Here is a 19,052-nt window from a genome sequence, read left to right on the forward strand (position 1 = left end):
CTTAGTGGGCACTGAGTAAAATATTTGTTCTCTGCAAGATTTAAAGTTATGAAGACCTGTTGAAGGTAGGCCAGCTGACTTTAACAAAAAACAACAGCAACAAACATTTCAAGAAAAGTCAGCGTGGTTTCTAAACAATTACCTCAAAGAAAGGGCTGGTTTCTGTTGTCAGTGGCTGGTGTGGAAGATCCTCGAGACCCAGGATCTCCTCGCAGACTTGTGCTCTAGTGAGCAATGACCAAATGAGGGTTTAACTCTGGATTGCAATCTTTAGCTGTTCGACTGAGGCTTCGAGGAGGACTCATTGAGGCAGTGAGACACCATGGGGCCCTCAGCTCCCCGGACTGACTGCTCTCCCTGCTGGTGTGCAGAAGTCAGGCAGAGTCCCCTCTGACTTGGATCCCCCCAAACCCTGGTGTTTAGAGACTATTCAAGACAAAGGGGAAACCTCAGAGAAGGGGCTACTTTTAATAAAATATAGTAAAATTTTAAAGGGACCCAGGCTGGTGATAAGACTTTTAGTTTGAAGCTCTTGGAGGCGGTAGATAGTATGGTGGCGTCTGGAAGTGTCTGTTGGGGGTGGATAAATGATCAGCAATTAGGTGTTGGTGAAGCATAAATCGAAAGAAAATGCTAAAATGGCTGGGGAGAGAAGTAGGAGGGGACTGGGCTTGGAGACCATAACCAGAAGCTGGGATTCATCAGAAGGGCACCTGGAAGCCCCATGCATTCTCAGCAGCAGAGTGACTCCAGCCTCTTGGTGTGATTTGTACTTGGAGAGATCTCCCCTGCTCTTGGGTACTATAGGGAGCATCACTGCAGCTAGGACTAGTGGGAAACGTTTAATCGTCTATTGAAAAATTATGCAAGTCTGAAGAATAATTTTAATCATAGCAGTCAAGAATTAAACCAGACACTTACTAAACTCATTGCATACTTAATCTTGTTTGTCCCAAGCAACCCAACCCTAGTAGGCACTAGTGCTAACATCTCCAGTTAGGTCAAAAGAGGTAGGAGATGGCTCAGTATCCAGGTCAATCTCACTAGATCGCCCGCTTCACTCCCTTGGACCAAGACATTGGAAGCAGCGGGGTGGGGAGGGGTTGGAGGCTGCAGATGTGAAAAACGTGTTCGAGGCCAATAGTGGAAGAGGAGGGGCGGGAAGGAAGACGAGGGAAAGGGAGGGAAGAAGGACGAGGATACAAAGGCGATTTCACTCACTCGGCCCACATTGGAGAGCTTAACGTGAGCTTTGGCGTCTGGGGTGAGGAGCTAACTGTCTAATAAGACATAGAATTGCAGCAGAAACTGGTTTGGCTCAGTGGCTAGAGCGTCAGCCTTCGGACTCAAAGGTCCCAGGTTCGATTCCGGTCAAGGGCATGTACCTTGGTTGTGGGCACATGCACATACGGGGGTAGGGGGTGTGCAAGAGGCAGCTGATAGATGACTCTCATCGATGTTTCTAACTCTCTCTCCCCCTTCCTCTCTGTAAAAAAGACACGGAACTGCAGAGTGACAGCAACTGCAGAGTGACAACGCCCTGCCTGCCCATCCCTCCCCATTCACTGCCAACACCAGACCTGAACGGGCTCCGCAGGGGGCACCGCTGGGAGCTCAGGCCCCGCCCTCCCCGCCCGCCGGGGGCGTCTCCGCGGGCCACGTGATCCGCCGTCGGCACGCTCCGGGCGGCTCGGGGCGCCGGTGCTTCCGGGTTGGCAGCGTTGGAGGCGGTGGCGGCGCCGGAGCTGAGGCCCGGTAGGCGCAGGCCGGGAGGCGCAGCCCGCGGAGCTGGGGACCACGAAGGGCCCGGCGCGGGTGCGCCCGCCAGGCCGCCCCGTTGGCCGGCCGCGACCCACACCTCGCCGGGCGCCCCTAGAGGTAGGTCCAGCCCGGACCCACCGTCCGTGGGTGCGGGACCCGCGGCCGCGCCCACCCGCCCTCCCTCCTCCGCCGTCCGCTCCCCGGCCCGGCCCGAGGGGCCCGGCCCGGCCTTGGGGCCCCTCCCGCGCCACAGCCATCCCGGCGCGCCGCTGTCCCGGGCTCCGGAGGGGTCCGCCCGCCTCTGCGCCGAGCGCCGCCTGGCGCCAGCCCCGGGCCCCGCAGCCCCTCCGGAGGGGGGCCGGCTCCCTGCGTTATTCTTTCATTGCAAACCCTCGCCCCCGCCCCCCATTCACTTCACACATGCACATTTCCTCCGTCCTCTTACATTTGTTTTCCCAGAACAAAATGGCACATAATGTGTGAAATCGAGAGTTCTCATCCTAATGTTTGTGCAACTATGGAAAGTGAGTGCTGGGAAGGACTCTTAGGCAGGATTGATCCCAATTCCTTCATCTTGCAAAGGAGAAAACAGACCCCCAGAGGTAACATGTACCAGATAGTGGTACAACAGGAATGAGATCCCAAAGCTAAGTTTTTAAATAGACTTACAGGTAAGTTTCAGTTAACAAAGTGCGGTGAATAGTAGGTTCATTTGGTGTGGAGTTTATCTTGTTAGTACTTCCTCCTTTTCAAACATTTTCTTTTTAAAAGTATACATATATATATATTTATTGATTTTCTTACAGAGAGGAAGGGAGAGAGATAGAGAGCTAGAAACATCGATGAGAGAGAAACATGGACCAGCTACCTCCTGCACACACACACCCCCCACACACACACACAGTGGGGATGTGCCCGAAACCAATGTACATGCCCTTGACCGGAATCGAACCTGGGACCCTTCAGTCTGCAGACCAACTCTCTATCCACTGAGCCAAACTGGTTTTGGCTAACCACTGTTTTCTTATCATTTCAGGCTTAATTCTTGGTTTCCAAACAAAATGGCAGAAACACCATCGGAGCCTCCGGGGCAGCTCGTTGTGCGCTCGGACACCCACAGTGACGCCGTACTGGCCAGCTTTGAGGACCAGAGGAAGAAAGGCTTCCTCTGTGACATCACTTTAATCGTGGAGAACGTGCATTTCCGGGCCCACAAAGCCTTGCTGGCGGCCAGCAGCGAGTACTTCTCCATGATGTTTGCTGAAGAAGGGGAGATCGGCCAGACCATTTACATGCTGGAGGGCATGGTGGCCGACACGTTTGGTATCCTGCTGGAGTTTATCTACACGGGGTACTTCCAGGCCAGTGAGAAAAGCACAGAACAAATCCTGGCGACTGCGCAGTTCTTAAAAGTCCACGACCTGGTCAAGGCTTACACGGACTTTCAGAGTAACCACAGCTCCCCAAAGCCAGCGACGACGCTGAGCACGCCCGGGGGTGCGCCCGTGGTGGTGATTTCCAATAAGAAGAATGACCCGCCACCGCCGAAGCGGAAACGGGGAAGACCAAGGAAAGTCAACAGTCTGCAAGAGGGAAAATCGGAACTGGCGGCAGAGGAAGACATACAGCTGAGAGTGAACAACTCAGTGCAGAACAGACAGAACCCTGTGGCGAAAGAGGGAGACAGCGGTGCGCTGAGTGAACAGACTGCGGCGAAAGAGATGGAAGGCTCTGAGCCTGCATGTGAGCCGGGCAGAGGCGAGGGGACACCCGCCGAGAAAGACGAGAACTGTGACCCTCAGACCGGAGGCGGGCAGGGCCCCCAGACCCGGTACAGCAAGCGGAGGACTCAGAGGTCCATCAAACTGAAAGATTACAAGCTTGTTGGGGATGAGGAAGACGGGGGTGCAGCCAAGAGGGTCTGTGGGAGGAGAAAGCGCCCCGTCGGCCCCGAGGCCCGCTGCAAAGACTGTGGCAAGGTCTTCAAGTACAATCACTTTTTAGCCATCCACCAGAGGAGCCACACGGGTAATTATACGCCCACGGCTTCTCGGAGTGTGTTTTGGGAGTAGGGATGATGATGAACAGCTTTCATTTATTGGCCACCTTCTAGGTCACGGGCGTTGTCTTAAAGCCTTTACACGTATAATTGCATTTAGTTCTCACAACAGTCCTGTGAGAGTTGTATTATCCCCATTACACAGGTGAAGAGACCAAGTCTTAGGAAGCTCAAATAACTTGCCCAGGTTATCCAGGTAGTGACTGAGCAGGGTTTGAACTCTTATTTTTAGTTGTTGCTTCCACGCTATGATATTCAGGTATTGAACTCGAGCCAAGTGTATCTGCTTTCTGACTCTTGAACATTCCTCGTCTCTACCATAGCTATGCTTTCAGTCTGTGTGGACAGCCTTCTCACTCAGCCATTTCGCTGTAAATGTCTTCTTTTTTGTTCCTCTAGCCCAGTTCTGGCCAAGAGACCCTTCTGTAATGGTGGGAATATTGTCATCAGATAGAGTGGTGGCCATCAGCCACATGTGGAACAGGTGGATTTTGAGCACTTACCATGTGGTGTGACTAAGGAACTGAATTTATAATTTTATTTTAAGTAATTGAAATGGTCATCGTGTTGGACATTGTAGCCCTAGCCAGAAATCCCTTCTTCATTTGAACCCTCTCTCATACATACACCTAACTCACTCCGTTTTGGATTTGATTGTAGTTACCACTTTAAATACCCGTTACCTTAATTGTAAGCTTACATATAGGGAGGGATGCTTAAGTCTTCTGTCATCCAGCAGCTTGCTGTCATCTGACCCGGTAGGTCCCAGTACTGTGGTTCTGAACCTGGCTGCACCTTAGAATCACGTAGGGAACTTCTAAAACTACCAGTGCCTGAGCCCTGACTCCAGAGATTCTGATTTAATTGTCTGGAGATTTGGTGTTTTTAAGATGGATGAGAACCCTGAATTCTGGTTCTTTGAACAAAGTCGACACTTGAGAAATACTTATTGAACCGTAATACAGCATAGTTTAAAGAGTAAGTAGTTCTACAGGATTTTTTATGGAAAATAGCACATAGGACCTTCCCTTTTGCCCAGTATTAAGAAAGTTTACAGCCGAAACCAGTTTGGCTCAGTGGATAGAGCGTCGGCCTGCGGACTGTAAGGGTCCGAGGTTTGATTCCGGTCAAGGGCATGTACATTGGTTGCAGGCACATCCTCAGTAGGGGGTATGCAGGAGGCGGCTGATCAATGTTTCTCTCTTATCGATGTTTCTGGCTCTATTCCTCTCCCTTCTTCTCCGTAAAAAGAAATCAATAAAATATCTATTTAAAAAATTTTTTTAAAAAAGTTTACAGTGAATCACATTAGAGTGGATCTCTGTAAACCATATCTTTCATTTCCAGAAAGTTTCCTGGAATTATTTCATAGATGATTTCTCCCCTCTGTTTTCTCTGCTCCCTTTTTGGAACTGCTGCTGTTTGATTGTTTAACCTCCTGGACCCATCCTCTAATTTCCTTATCCTTTTTCTCCTATTTCCACCTAGGAGATTTCCACTTCCCATAGTGTGTGTGTGTGTGTGTGTGTGTGTGTGTGTGTGTGTTTCTACTCTTACATTTTTTGCTTCTAGTTGCTTATTTTTCTCTAAATGCTGTTTTTGTATTAGGGTTCTTTCTGTTTGTTTCACAATGTAATATCTTAACCTCTGAGCATGTTAGTGAAAACATTTACTTATTTGTTAGGTTTTAACTTTTTCTTCACCTTGGGCAGTTTCTGTTTTCTGCAAGTTGCCTTTTTTTTTCTTTTTCTTTTTTTCTTATTTGTCATTTGTTTCAACTACTGGAGGCCTTTTTTAGATGATGATTTTTTTTTTTTAAATCATAGTTTTGTAATAATGGTTTTCTAAAAAGCTACTGGCAACTCTGCAACTATGGAGAAGGCCTGTAGAAAACAGCCCTGCTGGGGGTGGCGTGGCTGGCCCCACTTCCCTGCCGATGCTCTCTTCCCTTGGGATCTTTCACATTGTAGGCAGACTTTCCACTTTCCCCCGGCCGCTATAGGCTCCTGCAGCCAGGATCTAGAGCAGGAGGGAGAAGAAGGCTGGGGGGTCTCACCATCTCAAACGTAGACTTTGCCCTGCTCTCCTTGTGGTCGTCACACTCCACTGGACTGGGAGACCTCTAGTCCAAAGACCCCTTCCTAGTCCAGAGACACACACCCCAGTCCAGAGACCCTCTGCTTTACCCTCTACGGAGAACAGTCTCCATCTTCTTCTGTGGAGAGGGCCAGTCTCCTGGCTCCGTGGAGTAGGAGACTGAATCTGAGGGGTCTAACCACCTTTGAAATAGACTGTCATTTATCCTCCTTACCCCCATTTTCAGAGAGAACAGATGCCTCCAATTCCTGAGTCTTGTGGAGGCTCTGTCTTAAAAATCAGGTTGTACCTCAGCATTCCTCACTGCTGCCATCCCATTCCTCAGTTTCAGCTTGCAAAATGGTGTTGCTGCTATTGTTTCTCCATTGGCCTTTTGGATATGTGCCTTTTCAGAGAAATCCCTTTCTTGTCACTTTAATTTGTGAGTGAACGAAAAGATGTGCAGATTCTTGCTTATACCAGTTTTCTGGGGCTCTTGTTCCAGGAGAGCGACCTTTCAAGTGTAATGAGTGTGGAAAAGGCTTTACCCAGAAGCACTCCCTGCAGGTCCACAGCCGGATTCACACAGGCGAGCGGCCGTACACCTGCACTGTGTGTGGCAAGGCGCTCACCACCAAGCACTCGCTGCTGGAGCACATGAGCCTGCACTCAGGTAGCTGGGCTGGCACAGGAGGGCCCCAGGCTCCCGCTCCCTGGGTGGGCATTACCATGATCTTTCTAACTGCATGGTGTCATTGAACAACAATTATGCTTTTGTTAGAGTGTAGTTTACAGTTCTGCACAGCATCGAACCTTAGCTAGGTCTTACTGTAAACTGGCTGCAGATGTGTTTTGTTTAACCACCAGAACTTGAAATTATTTTACTTCAATTGCCTTTGGGGAGATACTTGAATTCTCCAGTTCTACCCCAGTCTACACCATTCCCTATTGCCTCCCATGCCTTTGCACATGTATGTTACTGTGGTAGACTCTGAAGGCATTTGGGTTTGTAGACAAGTCACTTGTATCATTTGTAGAAAATGGGGACCTGGGCCCAATATGGTATTTACCATATTAATGAGCATCCTAGTTCATTATAGTTTTTTGTTTGTTTGTTTGTTTTTTTGCATGTTTTAGTGTTCTGTTTTTTATTTGGCAGGACAGAAGTCTTTTACCTGTGATCAGTGTGGAAAATATTTCAGCCAGAAAAGACAACTGAAGAGCCATTACCGAGTTCATACAGGTACAATCAAATGAGAGAAAAATTTGGATTGGTGGGGGAGGAATGCAAATAAAAATGATATTTGAAACATTGGATTGATATTATAAAAGAGAAATGACTATTTAGGAAAAAAAACATCTAAATTAGATGTTCTTGTGTTTATTCTTACTATCTTGTGGTTTGTGTTTAATTTTTATTCCACAATTTTGAGGCCACATACAGAAACCCTACAAATTAGTATCTTTCCAAAGTGCAGCTTAACTGTGAGGTGCCAGCGGATTAATTGTTAGTGGTGCCTGGAGAGAAATGTCACCACCCTGTAGCTCCTCTAGACTCTCTCCAACCTGGCTCCACCTACTGGCCTTTTTCTTCCCTGACAACCATGAGAAATGAATGGGAAGTTGGGAGTGTCATGGAGATTAATTGGCCACAGTCGTACCAATGCTTCAATGGAAAAAGGAGATTATACGTAGGGAGATCAGAAGGGTCCCAGCTTTCTTAGGAAGCAGTAAATTGAAATGCAGAGGAAATAACTGTTACCAAATTTATTTAAAAATTATTGTGGTTTTATTAAAGTACCATATTTAAAGTGGTTATCTTTCAGGAAATTGTCATAACATAAATCTCTGAAGAAATGCAGGGAGAGCATATATGCACTAACACTTTTTTCCCCCAAGAGAACAAATCCATTTTATTTATTTACTTTCCAGTAAGTTTAAATCCGAGGGGTGCAGCCTTACACAAATGCTGTGTCCATTGGCCTCAGCAGGAAGGTTGCTTTGAAATTTAGCACCAATCATGTCACTGTCTTCGGTTTGCCAGCAGGTGTCACTGTTGGGTTTTGTTTTGCACACATGAGCACATCTCTTGCCCAGAGAGAATTCAGTTTCTTCTGGAGCACAAACACTTTCCGAGTTAAGAAGAGCTGTGTGTTACCTCTGGGTCTGGAGACCTCACTTATAGCCGGCAAAAATGGCCTTGGCCCACAGCCTTCCAGACGTATCTGTTGTTATAGAAGTCCTGTTCCCAGCAGGCCTCCAGGGCTCCACGATGGCGGAAAGGCGCACTGACACTTTTTTTATTGTTGCGACAAGGCCACTCATTACCGGAATGCAACCACTGCCATCGCAAATTCATGGATGTGTCTCAACTAAAGAAACACCTACGAACACACACAGGTAAAACACTACCTCATCCTTCCTTTCTAGTGTACTTTGTATTTTCAGGACAGTTAGGAATAAAATACTTGGAGTTCCCTCGTTTTTTGTAAATGGGGTGGTAATTTTATAATCTATAAGCCCAGCAGAATGCTGTCAGCATTTGTGAGGAAGTAACATTTCTGTAGATTAGCAAAACAGAGTACTTACTGAGCACTTTCTAGGGAAATTTATCCAATACTACAAAAGAGTACAAGTCAGTCTGGTTCCATGTTTCACTTTTAATTTACTTCATCGATCAAGATTACTAAGATACTTTTTTAAGAAAAGTAAAATGAAATATACCAAGGTAACATAGGCACTGAGGATTTTTTTTTTTTTGTACTTTCTCTCCTAGAATCAGTATTTATAACTTTTTTTATTATTATTAAATTGGGGTGACATTGGTTAACATGAACATATAGGCGTCAGGTGTGGGTTTCTATGTTACAAGATCTGTGTATTGCACCGTGTGCCCACCACCTAAAGTCACATCTTCTCCTGTCACCTTGTATTAGGCCTCCTTCTCAAGTTTTCCCAGCACCATTTATTGATGAGACTATCTTTATTCCATTGTGTGTTTCTAGCTCCTTTGTCGAAAATTATCTGTCCATGTACATGTGGTTTTATAGCTGGGCTCTCTATTACGTTCCATTGATTTCTGTCTGTTTCTCTGCCAATACCATGCTGTTTTGATTATCATAATTCTGTAGTATAATTTGAAGTCAGGTAGCGTGTTACTTCCAGCTTTGTCCTTTTTTCTCAGGGCTGCTTTGGGATCTTTTGTGGTTCCATACAAATCTCACGATTTCTCATTCTACTACTTTAAAAAATGACATTGGGATTTTGATGGGGATTGCATTAAATCTGTATATTGCTTTGGGTAATATGACCATTTATTCTTTCTTTTGTTAATGTGTATTACGTTTATTGTTTTGCATAAATTGAACCATCCTTGAGACCCTGGAATGAACCCCACTTGATCATGATGTATTATTTTTTGGATGTACTATTGTATTTAATTTGCCAGTGTTTTTAGGATTTTTGCAACTGTATTCATTAGAGATATTGGTCTGTAGTTTTCTCTTTTTTGCATTATCTTGGCCAGGTTTTGATATCGGGGTTATATTGGCTTATAGGAAGTATTGCCTCTTCTTCAATTTTTTTGCAAGAGTTTGGCAGTGACAGGTTCTAAATCTTCTTTGCCCGTTTGGTAGAATTCACTGGTGGCCATCTGGTCCAGGATTTTTGTTTTTGGGGGAAGATTTTGATGGTTGTTTCAATGTACTTACTCCTGATTGATCTATTTAGATCTTCCAGTTCTTCAAGATTAAGTCTAGGAAGGTTATATATGTCTTTCCTTGTTTATTTTTTATTGTACATCACTTCTTTATTATACTGATCTGGAAAAAAGGTTTAGTAGTTTCGCTTCAAAATGCTTACTGGGCCCCAGTGGCAGGGCCACGCAACTGGAACATGATTCAGAACTTAGACGCAGTGAAAGACACCCTGGGCATGATCAGGAGACAGTTCACAGCCACGAGACAGCAAGCGGTGAGGGATCCTAAAACACACAGCAGGGTCACTCCTCCTGCTTACACGTCAGGAGCTCCTCCCGCCTCGGTGTGAAGAGTGGTTTGTTTTGTGACGACCACATGTGGGAATAGTTCACCCGCCACTAGAACCCCAGTGGGGTATTTGTTTTATATTATTTTACATAGATACACTTTTAAAAAAAGTAAATGCAACATGTAAATATCCAGTATTGACCCCAATCTTCTAGAGCCAGCTTTTCTGGGGTTAGGGAGGAAATGTTTGTTTGAATCGCAGTGCATTCCTCTTCCACTGGAATGACTTACCCCCCACTCGGTCACCTGACTACACAATAGCACAGGACTGCTGGAGGAGCACAAATAGGCTCTCTTGCCTCCCCTCATTGGTCACGCGTTAGCATGGCCCCTCCCTACCCCCCTGCTCAAGCAGGTCCTTGGTAATAAACAAAGCACTAGCGGAAAACCAAGTTACTACCTCTGGACTCCCTTAGATAAGAGTCTTCCCTCAGCTTAGCCTGAGGACCCAGGCCCCAGAGGCGCTGTTCTGACTAGATTGCATGACAGGAGTTAGTGCAAGAGACAAAGTGGCTAAAACAAAATTGGGAGCCACCAGCCCCCCTCTGCAGCTACAACCTAGGATGCCAACAGATGTGGTCAGTGTGGCATGTGCACAGGAGAAATGCAGAGGAGTGGGATGGCAGGGAGGGTGTCCTGGGAAAGTCCTCTGCCTGCTTGTCCTCACTTCCTGGCCTCGCCCTGGGCAGCCACAGCTTCCACGGCTTTACACACGTCTCTTCACTCACAGGAACTGCGTGGGCTTGATGCGCTTCAAGTTCTAATCCAACTCACAGACGATGGGAAAGCAGGTTCAGCTCCATGATAGCCTCTTCAAAAAGACCCTCCAGCTGAAACCAGTTTGGCTCAGTGGATAGAGCGTCGGCCTGAGAACTGAGGGGTCCCGGGTTCGATTCTGGTCAGGGGCATGTGCCTTGGTTGCGGGCACATCCCTGGTGGGGGGTGTGCAGGAGGCAGCTGATCGATGATTCTCTCTCATCGATGTTTCTAGCTCTCTGTCCCTCTCTCTTCCTCTCTGTAAAGAATCAATAAGATATATATAAAAAGACCCTCCAGACGTTTGGCAGTGCCCTGAAGGCTGTTGCCATGGACTGCAATCAGTACCCATTTCCCCTCCTCACTCTGGGGAACTGTTTCTGCATTCCCGAGGGCAGAGCTCTGGCACGAGTGTCTTCAGACTCTCAGAGGAGGGCGGCTGATCTTCAGGGAGGTCTGCATTCCTGAGACCCTTACTGATGTTGCTGAAGAAGGGATGGTCGTGCTCCATCGGCAGTGGGGAGGAATCATGGGAGCGCCTCCAGATTTGTACCTGGGCCTCGGCATGCTTGGCAGCAGTTTCTGCTTTGCTGCGGGCAGTCAGATCCCCATAGTGCTGCTCATTGAGATGCCAAGGCCTCCCTACGGGCTTGTCCGAATTGCTGTCTTTTGCACTGAGGTAAAGCAGATGTCAAACTCATAGCTTGCATCTCACAGCGTCTGCTCACCTCTTAGCATCAATGATGGGAGAGACTCATTGATTGGCTGCCTCCTGCACACCCCCCACTGGGGATTGAGCCCGAAACCCCCAGCATGTGCCCTTGACCGGAATTGAACCCAGGACCTTCCGTCAGCAGGCCGATGCTCTATCCATGGAGTCAAACCAGCTAGGGCCCAATATTTTCTTGCTGATTTTCTAGAGCTGTCAATGGAGTATTGAGGTCTCCAGCTATGACTGTGTTTTGATCCGTTTTTCCCTTTAGTTCTGTGAGTAGTAGTTTTATATATTTTGGTGCTTCCTAGTTGGGTGTATATATATTAAATGTTAGGTGTGTGTTTTCTTGTTGTTTTTTTAAAATATATTTTTATTGATTTCAGAGAGGAAGGGAGAGGGAGAGAGAAATACTAGTAGAAACATCAGTGATAAGAGAGAATCATTGATTAGCTGCCTCCTGCATGTGTCACACTGAGGATCAAGCCTGCAACCCAGATATGTGTCCTGGCCAGAAATCGAATCCTGGTTCATAAGTCAGTGCTCAACCACTGGCTCAGCCACTGAGGCATACCAGCTGGGCAAGAAATGCTATCATTTTAAGTGTCCAACTTGGTCTCTTGTTATCTTTGTTATCTTGAAATCTACTTTGTCAGATATAAGTATGGCTACACCTCCTTTTTTTATGCATGTTATTTTCTTGGAGAATCATTTCCACCCTTTTACTTTGAATCTACCTTTGTCTTTATAGCTTAGCTGTGTTTCTTGTATGCAGCTTACTGTTGGGTTCTGTTTTTGATCCACTGTGGTACTCTTTGCCTCTTTATTGATGAATTCAGACCATTTACATTTAGGTTTATTATTGATGTGTGAGAATTTCCTGTAGCCATTTTATCTTGGTTTTTTTCTGGTAGCTCTGTGCCTCCATCGGTTCTTTTCCTTTATGTTTCTGTCTGTTGTTTTTGTTTGGTGGTATTCCATACTTCTTTCTTCTGTTTCTTCTTTTGTTAAGCTACATGACTGGTTTGGGGATTTTTGTGTACAGTTACCATTAGGTTTATAAAAAATGAAGTTGCACATATACTGTAGTTTTATCCTTTTGAGTGTTTCTGATCTTCATCTTCCTTTGTCAGTTCCCACCTTCCCCTGCCCCTTTTATGTTTCTGTTGTCACAAATGATCCCTGTTTATGCTGTAAGTTTTTTGGTGGTTGTGACCATAATGTTCTGTTTCAGGTAGAATAACTCCCTTGAGTACTTCCTGCAATGGAGGTTTTCTGATGATAAAATTCCTCAACTTCTATGTCTAGGGATGTCTTTTTTCTCCTTCAATTTAAAGGATAATTTTACAAATTAGCAATACTATATGGAGATAAAAAAACAATACTCAGAACACATGAACATATGGACAGATGCGAACAGAAGCCTCTTAGGCTTTGTTTTAAAATTTTAGCCAGGAGCCTTTAATGAGTTAAGTTTATCAACTGAGATAAACTGAAGATTTTTCTCATTAGAATTTGTGGAGAAGACAGTCTTATAGAGGCTATCAACTAGATTTGGGGCAAGGGTGCTTCTATAGCCATTTGTATTAAAAAACAAAATAAACTAAAGCACTTCTTTTCCTTCTTTTTTTCTTCTGTCTTAGGAATTGAGAATGAAAAAAAATGGGTGGGCTTTGAACTGACTCTAGAGCTGCCTTTCTGGTTTTGCAGAAATTTGCAAGATAAGGATAATTGCTCTCAATTCCCTAAGGGCTGGACTGTCACTTAAATGACATCATAGGTTAGCTACCCACCCAACTACCTCATCCCTGAGTTGCTTTTTCCCTCTGGTTATGTAGTTTTATTTCTAATTGTAGTTAATCCTTTCAAATGTCATGTTTCAGCTTAGATAAACAGTAATTATTTCTGACAGTATTAAAGTACTCCATGGACTCAAGAGGGTGCAAAGGTTATTACCTTCCCAGGTCATTCCTATGATAGCCAAAAGAAAGAGCTGGCAGCCTGCATGTCACAGGGAGGCAGAAACCAAGCCCAGCTCTTAGGACATAGGTAACAGCTACCCTGGGGGAAGGCATCCGTAGCCATTTGGCCTAGATTTGAGAAAGAAGGAAGGGACAATGTGAAATAATCTCTCACTGTGCTCAGGTAATCTATTTACAGAAACTTTTTTTTTAATTTAATTTATTTGGGTGACATTAGGTTAATAAAATTACACAGGTTTCAGGTGTACAATTCTATAATACATCATCTGTATATTGTATTGTGTGTTTGCCACCCTACAAGAACTTTTGGGGACCCTCCTTGGGTTTAGGAAATTCTCTAATGATGGTCCTCAGATTGGCCTTAGACCAAGGAGTGAAAGATATCCAAGGACAGTCACTTATAACGGGTACCATCAGACTTACAGACCTTTATTTTAGGTTCTTCTTATATCTTTAATTTTTATTAGCCTATTAAAACAAAAACCTTTTACAGCAAACGTGCTAATGAAGCTTTTTAAAATTTTTGAAGTCTTCTTGTGGCTCTTGCATACAATGAAAAATACTGTCTCTTATTCTGTGTATTTGATTTGGAAGCCCTTGCTTTTAAGTGCACTTTTAAATGATCTAATCTAATTGAAGCATTCCTCATAATTGCTATTGTAATTTTAGGCTCTAATTTCTTGTAGGGTTTGCAGCAGTTTAGTTGGCTATAAATGTTCTGAACGCCTTCAGCCCCACCTTTGACATTTCCTAACAAGTTTCACATTCCAGATGTTGTCAGGCTGATAGATGGTACCCTATCTCATTAAACCTGTCTCAGTTGTTTCTAGAGGGTATCGCAGTCTGTCACTGAAGGTGCAGTATACAAACTAATGCTGAATCAACACTGCCGAAGCTTTATTGATTCTTAGTGGGTCTGGAGTAGTCTCATCTGTGTGAGTCTTAGTCACTGTCCTGTGAAATTCATTCACTCAACGAGGATCTCTGGAATAGTGTGCCAGGCCTGACGCTAAGAGTGAATGGGCCTATAAATTATCCTACATAAGAATGGGGAACGCACAGACTAGATAATAAATAACATGACAGCATTGTGGGAAAACTGACTTGGGAAAGTGGCCTGGGAGTGTGGGGCCGAGACAGTGCTTTCAGTGGTGAGGAAGCCTCGGGTAAAGTGACATTTGAGCAGAGATAGTGAGTGGCTCATGCTGGGAGACCCCTGGGGGAGACATGCCAGGCCAGGGGATGTGAATTCAGAGAGGATAAGTCAGTGAGCAAGGGGAGAGTGCTGGATGAGGTCAGGGTGGCTTGGGATGAGAAGTGGAGGTGGTCAGACAAAACTGATTCCTTGTAGGCCCAGGGCTTTGGCTTCTCTCTGGATGGGCGGGCACCATTCGAGCGTTTGCACAGGATTGTGAAATGATCTGACTGCGTTAAGACTGGGAAGCAGGGACAGAGTGGGGAGGAGAGACCCATGATGAGACTGCTGCACAGAGATGCCAGTGGCCTGGACCAGAGGGGGGCAGTAGAAACGGTGAGGACTGGTCAGATTCTGGATGTATTTAGAAAGTAGATACAAATGTAAACAATGTGAAAGTCGCCCTAGTAACAGGTGTCCTTATGAAGGTCAAGAGGGCTGCTTAACCAAGCAGTAAGGAATGACTCTTAAGTTATCCAGGGGTGTGTCCTCCTTGTTTCAGTTTTTAAGCATAAGGGAAAGAACCATACCTACACTTTCTCTGCATCCTCCTGGCACCTAGCGCATAGTAGGTGCTTATTGAGGGTTCAAGTGGTTTTGCCTTCGTTCTTTTTTACGTTGTGAAATATGGGGTGATGTTTGCCTTTGTTTTACACTGAATGTATATTTCTAAATGTTTTTTCTTTTGTAGGTGAGAGGCCATTTACTTGTGAAATCTGTGGCAAATCTTTCACAGCAAAGAGTTCTCTTCAGACCCATATCCGAATCCATCGGTAAAGTTTCTCAGATATGTCTCTTATGTGGAGCCCTCATTCAACCCCAGCGTTCAGTAGGATGACATTCGTTACATATATAGTTCATTTCCCCAAACTATTACTCTGGTAGAATTTTTTGGTTCTTTATAATTTTTAAAAATCTTTCCAATAAAGAATTCCTCACTTAGGCAAAATCAGGACAACTGTTGCTGGCCTGCAAAAGTTTGCACTAATTAATTTCATTTCTTGAATTTTTGATTTGGTCTGGAGGCTGGTCCAAAGCTTAAATTTTCAATCAAAATAAATATTAAGTTTAATGTTTTCTGAGTGAGTGTTTTTGTTCACAAGACTTCTAAATTGGATTTAGTATATCTTCTAACAACTTCAAAACTAGGGGCTACTTATTTAATGTTGAAATTAATTGTTTATACTTACTTGGCCATCAGAGTAAAAACAAAAATGGCTGTGAGAACTAAAACAAAAAGGAACTAAACATGTAATATATAAATATTTACTTTCTTATCTAAAAGAAATACTAGGGAATCATAAATTTTTACTACATCTAATCCAACCCGGTGCACCCCCGTTCCTCAGACACCACCCCCACCTTTTTCCATAAGGTTAGAAACTGAAGCCCATGGAAGTTGTGAGTTGCTCCAGGGCCTTAAGTGAGTAGGAGAACCCGTGACTTGTGACTCCTTGTCTGGTTTCCTCTATTCTTGATGGCTTCTTCCTCAATAATCAGGAAGTAATACACAGATATTTCTGTTTTTAATGTAAAACATGTGTTTCCTTATAGAGGCGAGAAGCCGTACTCCTGTGGCATATGTGGCAAATCCTTCTCTGACTCCAGTGCCAAGAGGAGACACTGCATTCTACACACGGGCAAAAAGCCTTTCTCCTGCCCAGAGTGTAACTTACAGTTTGCTCGTTTAGACAACCTGAAGGCTCACTTGAAAATCCATAGCAAAGAGAAGCATGTAGCGGATGCCAGCAGCATTTCCAGCAATAATAATACCGAAGAGGTCAGGAGTATTCTTCAGCTGCAGCCGTATCAACTCTCTACCTCCGGAGAGCAGGAAATACAGCTTCTTGTAACCGATTCTGTACATAACATCAACTTCATGCCCGGTCCGAGCCAAGGAATCAGCATCGTCACTGCAGAGAGTTCCCAGAGCATGACTGCAGACCAGGCTGCTAATCTCACGCTGCTCACTCAGCAGCCAGAACAGTTACAGAATCTAATAATTTCAGCTCAGCAGGAGCAAACAGAACACATTCAGAATCTCAGTGTGATTGGAAGCCAGATGGAACCCTCGCAGAGCGAACCGGTGCACGTGATCACACTTTCCAAGGAGACCTTGGAGCATCTACACGCCCATCAAGAGCAAACAGGGGAGCTCCACTTAGCAAGCGCTGCACATCCGGCTCAGCACCTGCAGCTGGCGCCGGAGTCTGCCCCGCCACCACCCAGCCCCCATGCGCCACAGCCCACACCGCTGAGCCAGGAGCAGAGCTGACCTAGAAACACGTTTGACTGTTCTACTCTCTGCTCCATATGTCAGCTGTTCCTGGATTGTGGGCTTAAGGTCAGGCTTCCTGAAATGCAAGCTTACAGACCGTTACAGAACTGTGGTAGCCAGCTGATAGTTACAATGCTTTCCACCCAGGCAGCAAGATGTGTGTATCATGTCCCATATATAGTACTGATAGGGATTTAGCATTTTACTATTGATGAGTGGTTTTCATTTCATCTACTACATCTCATTAAAGACCTGGGTAATTTTTCTTTGGGGTATCAATTTAGACTTTTCTGTAAGTGCTAAAAGTTCACAGCCATAAGTTGTAGTCTTGCCGACGTTTCCAGTTACATTTTTTATTTTTTAGGACAAGGATAAGTCATGTGCCGAATTAGGAAGAATGGCTGGTTCCACTTACTTATTTCTCATAGGCAACACTACGGTCTCTACAAGACAAGTCGAACTCCCAGACCTGCAAAGATATTTGATCTTCAAGATGAAGTTAGAGTTTTCTTAATTGTCCTGGAATAATTTTATTTGACATAATTTGTGTTAAATATACTGAATCTAATTGACCTCCGAAGATGTTGACCTGTGTAGTATGTCTGATAAGTTTCTGGAGATAGGTACCATAAGCTATTTTTATTGCAAAGTAGGTTAAATTCCATAAAATGGGCACATTATTTTTAAAAATAAGTATTTTCTTATCTTAAAATCTTTGAGCCTCAGAATTAGCCAACATATATCTGTAATTATTGTATGACTTTAGGTAATTGTCAAAAGATTAAATTATGCCTGGGTTAGATTTTCCCAACCCAGCATATTTTATTTTATTGAATACTTTGCTTTCTCTCAAGTAAGTTAGTAGAGAATTTTTGAGAAATGAAGTGGGCACTGATATATGGAAGTTAATGCTGGTGGAGAGTAGGGGTGATTTACCCTAAAATTAACAGGATCATCATATCACTTACCTGTTTTCTTATTTTAGATACCTTTGATTTCCATCTGAATCAAATTAAATTTGGAGGTTAAAGTAATACAGAATTGTTCGGGTTTGAGAGGAAATGAAAGCATTTTTCTCTAACATATTTGCCAAAAAATGTTTTATTATATATAATTGACAAAATTTCCAAAATGATTTATATGTATCAACCAAAGTATCTTGCCAAGACCGGTTTGGCTCAATGGATAGAGCGTCGGCTTGGGGACTGAAAGGTCCCGGGTTCGATTCCGGTCAAGGGCATGTGCCTTGGTTGCAGGCACGTCCCCGGTGGGGGGTGTGCGGGAGGCAGCTGATCGATGACTCTCATCGATGTTTCTGACTCTCTATCTCTCTCCCTTCCTCTCTGTACAAAATCAATAAAATATATTTTAAAAAAAACAAAACAAAAAAAACACACAAAAAACCAAAGTATCTTAAAGTTCAGTGACAATATCCAAAGGAAATGTTAAGTCCTGACTAGAGCAAAAGTATTTTTGCAAATATAGTTATGCCTTAAATATTATTTCAGGTTCTCACCTTAGTTATTTAAACTGTTTACTTAAACCTTATTCTTAAAATGCAAAATCTTTCCCAGCTGTTCAAAGCCAACTGGCCTACATTTTCTCCAGAATATAAATAATATTCAAGTAAATGGACTTTTAACTACCGTATTTTTCGGACCATAAGACGCACTTTTTTTCCCCCAGAAGTGGGGGGGAAAAGTCCCTGCGTCTTATGGTCCAAATATAGCCTACACATATACTTTAAAAAAAAAGTTATTTTACTTGCCCTGCTCTGTGTGGTCTCTGTGTGCTTGCCCGGCTCTAAAATGGTTCTAAATGCTGCTGTTTACTTTACAGGGTTGATTACATGTGTTTATGACTGTGATGTTGGGTTTTAATGCACATAAAATATTTTAGGACACTATTTGTTTCAGAATCTTTTTTTCTTCATTTCCCTTCTCTAAAAACTGGTGCGTCTTATGGTCCGGAGCGTCTTATGGTCCGAAAAATACGGTACTCACTCTCAGTAGCTGGGTAATTATTCAGGAAATATGGTGAAGTCATGCTTAACTAGCTATATGACAGTCTACCTCTACGCTATGAGAAATTTAATGTGAACCACATATGTAATTTTAAATTTCTAGTAGCCATAATTAAAAAGGGGAAGTCAAGTTTAATAAAATAGTTTATTTAATCCAACATTTG

General features: G+C 44.2%; 1 protein-coding gene across 25 annotated transcripts; it reads left to right on the top strand.

Moving 5' to 3' along the window:
• Positions 1 to 1,687: 1,687 nt before the first annotated feature.
• Positions 1,688 to 17,579, top strand: ZBTB24 (zinc finger and BTB domain containing 24). 25 transcript variants are annotated; one of them, XR_004983735.2, is made up of 7 exons: positions 1,689 to 1,878; positions 2,798 to 3,789; positions 6,402 to 6,569; positions 7,056 to 7,139; positions 8,116 to 8,296; positions 15,279 to 15,360; positions 16,142 to 16,197. XR_004983735.2 is itself a non-coding variant. In XM_036414553.2 (7 exons), exons 3-7 carry the CDS (start codon positions 2,823 to 2,825, stop codon positions 16,860 to 16,862), a joined length of 2,121 nt encoding a protein of 706 aa, XP_036270446.1. In that variant the 5' UTR covers positions 1,689 to 1,878; positions 2,221 to 2,285; positions 2,798 to 2,822; the 3' UTR covers positions 16,863 to 17,579. The 25 variants fall into 25 exon arrangements, 16 of the variants coding, with proteins under 16 accessions (XP_036270452.1, XP_036270454.1, XP_036270455.1 ...); XM_036414553.2 differs by lacking the exon at positions 15,279 to 15,360 and adding an exon at positions 2,221 to 2,285 and having other exon boundaries at positions 16,142 to 17,579; XM_036414554.2 differs by having other exon boundaries at positions 1,691 to 1,878; positions 8,213 to 8,296; positions 16,142 to 17,579.
• The last annotated feature ends 1,473 nt before the right edge of the window (positions 17,580 to 19,052 follow it).

Source organism: Pipistrellus kuhlii, unplaced genomic scaffold (genome assembly GCF_014108245.1).
Source record: "Pipistrellus kuhlii isolate mPipKuh1 unplaced genomic scaffold, mPipKuh1.p scaffold_m20_p_5, whole genome shotgun sequence".
In the NCBI taxonomy this organism is placed as follows: Eukaryota; Metazoa; Chordata; class Mammalia; order Chiroptera; family Vespertilionidae; genus Pipistrellus; species Pipistrellus kuhlii.

What these genes read in the sequence shown, in the direction of transcription:
- ZBTB24 (XM_036414553.2), top strand. Translation starts at nt 2,823, where the DNA reads ATGGCAGAAACACCATCGGAGCCTCCGGGGCAGCTCGTTGTGCGCTCG. An exon ending in GCACATGAGCCTGCACTCAG is followed by an intron (nt 6,570 to 7,055) that starts GTAGCTGGGCTG and finishes TTTATTTGGCAG; the next exon opens with GACAGAAGTCTTTTACCTGT. An exon ending in ACACCTACGAACACACACAG is followed by an intron (nt 8,297 to 16,141) that starts GTAAAACACTAC and finishes GTTTCCTTATAG; the next exon opens with AGGCGAGAAGCCGTACTCCT.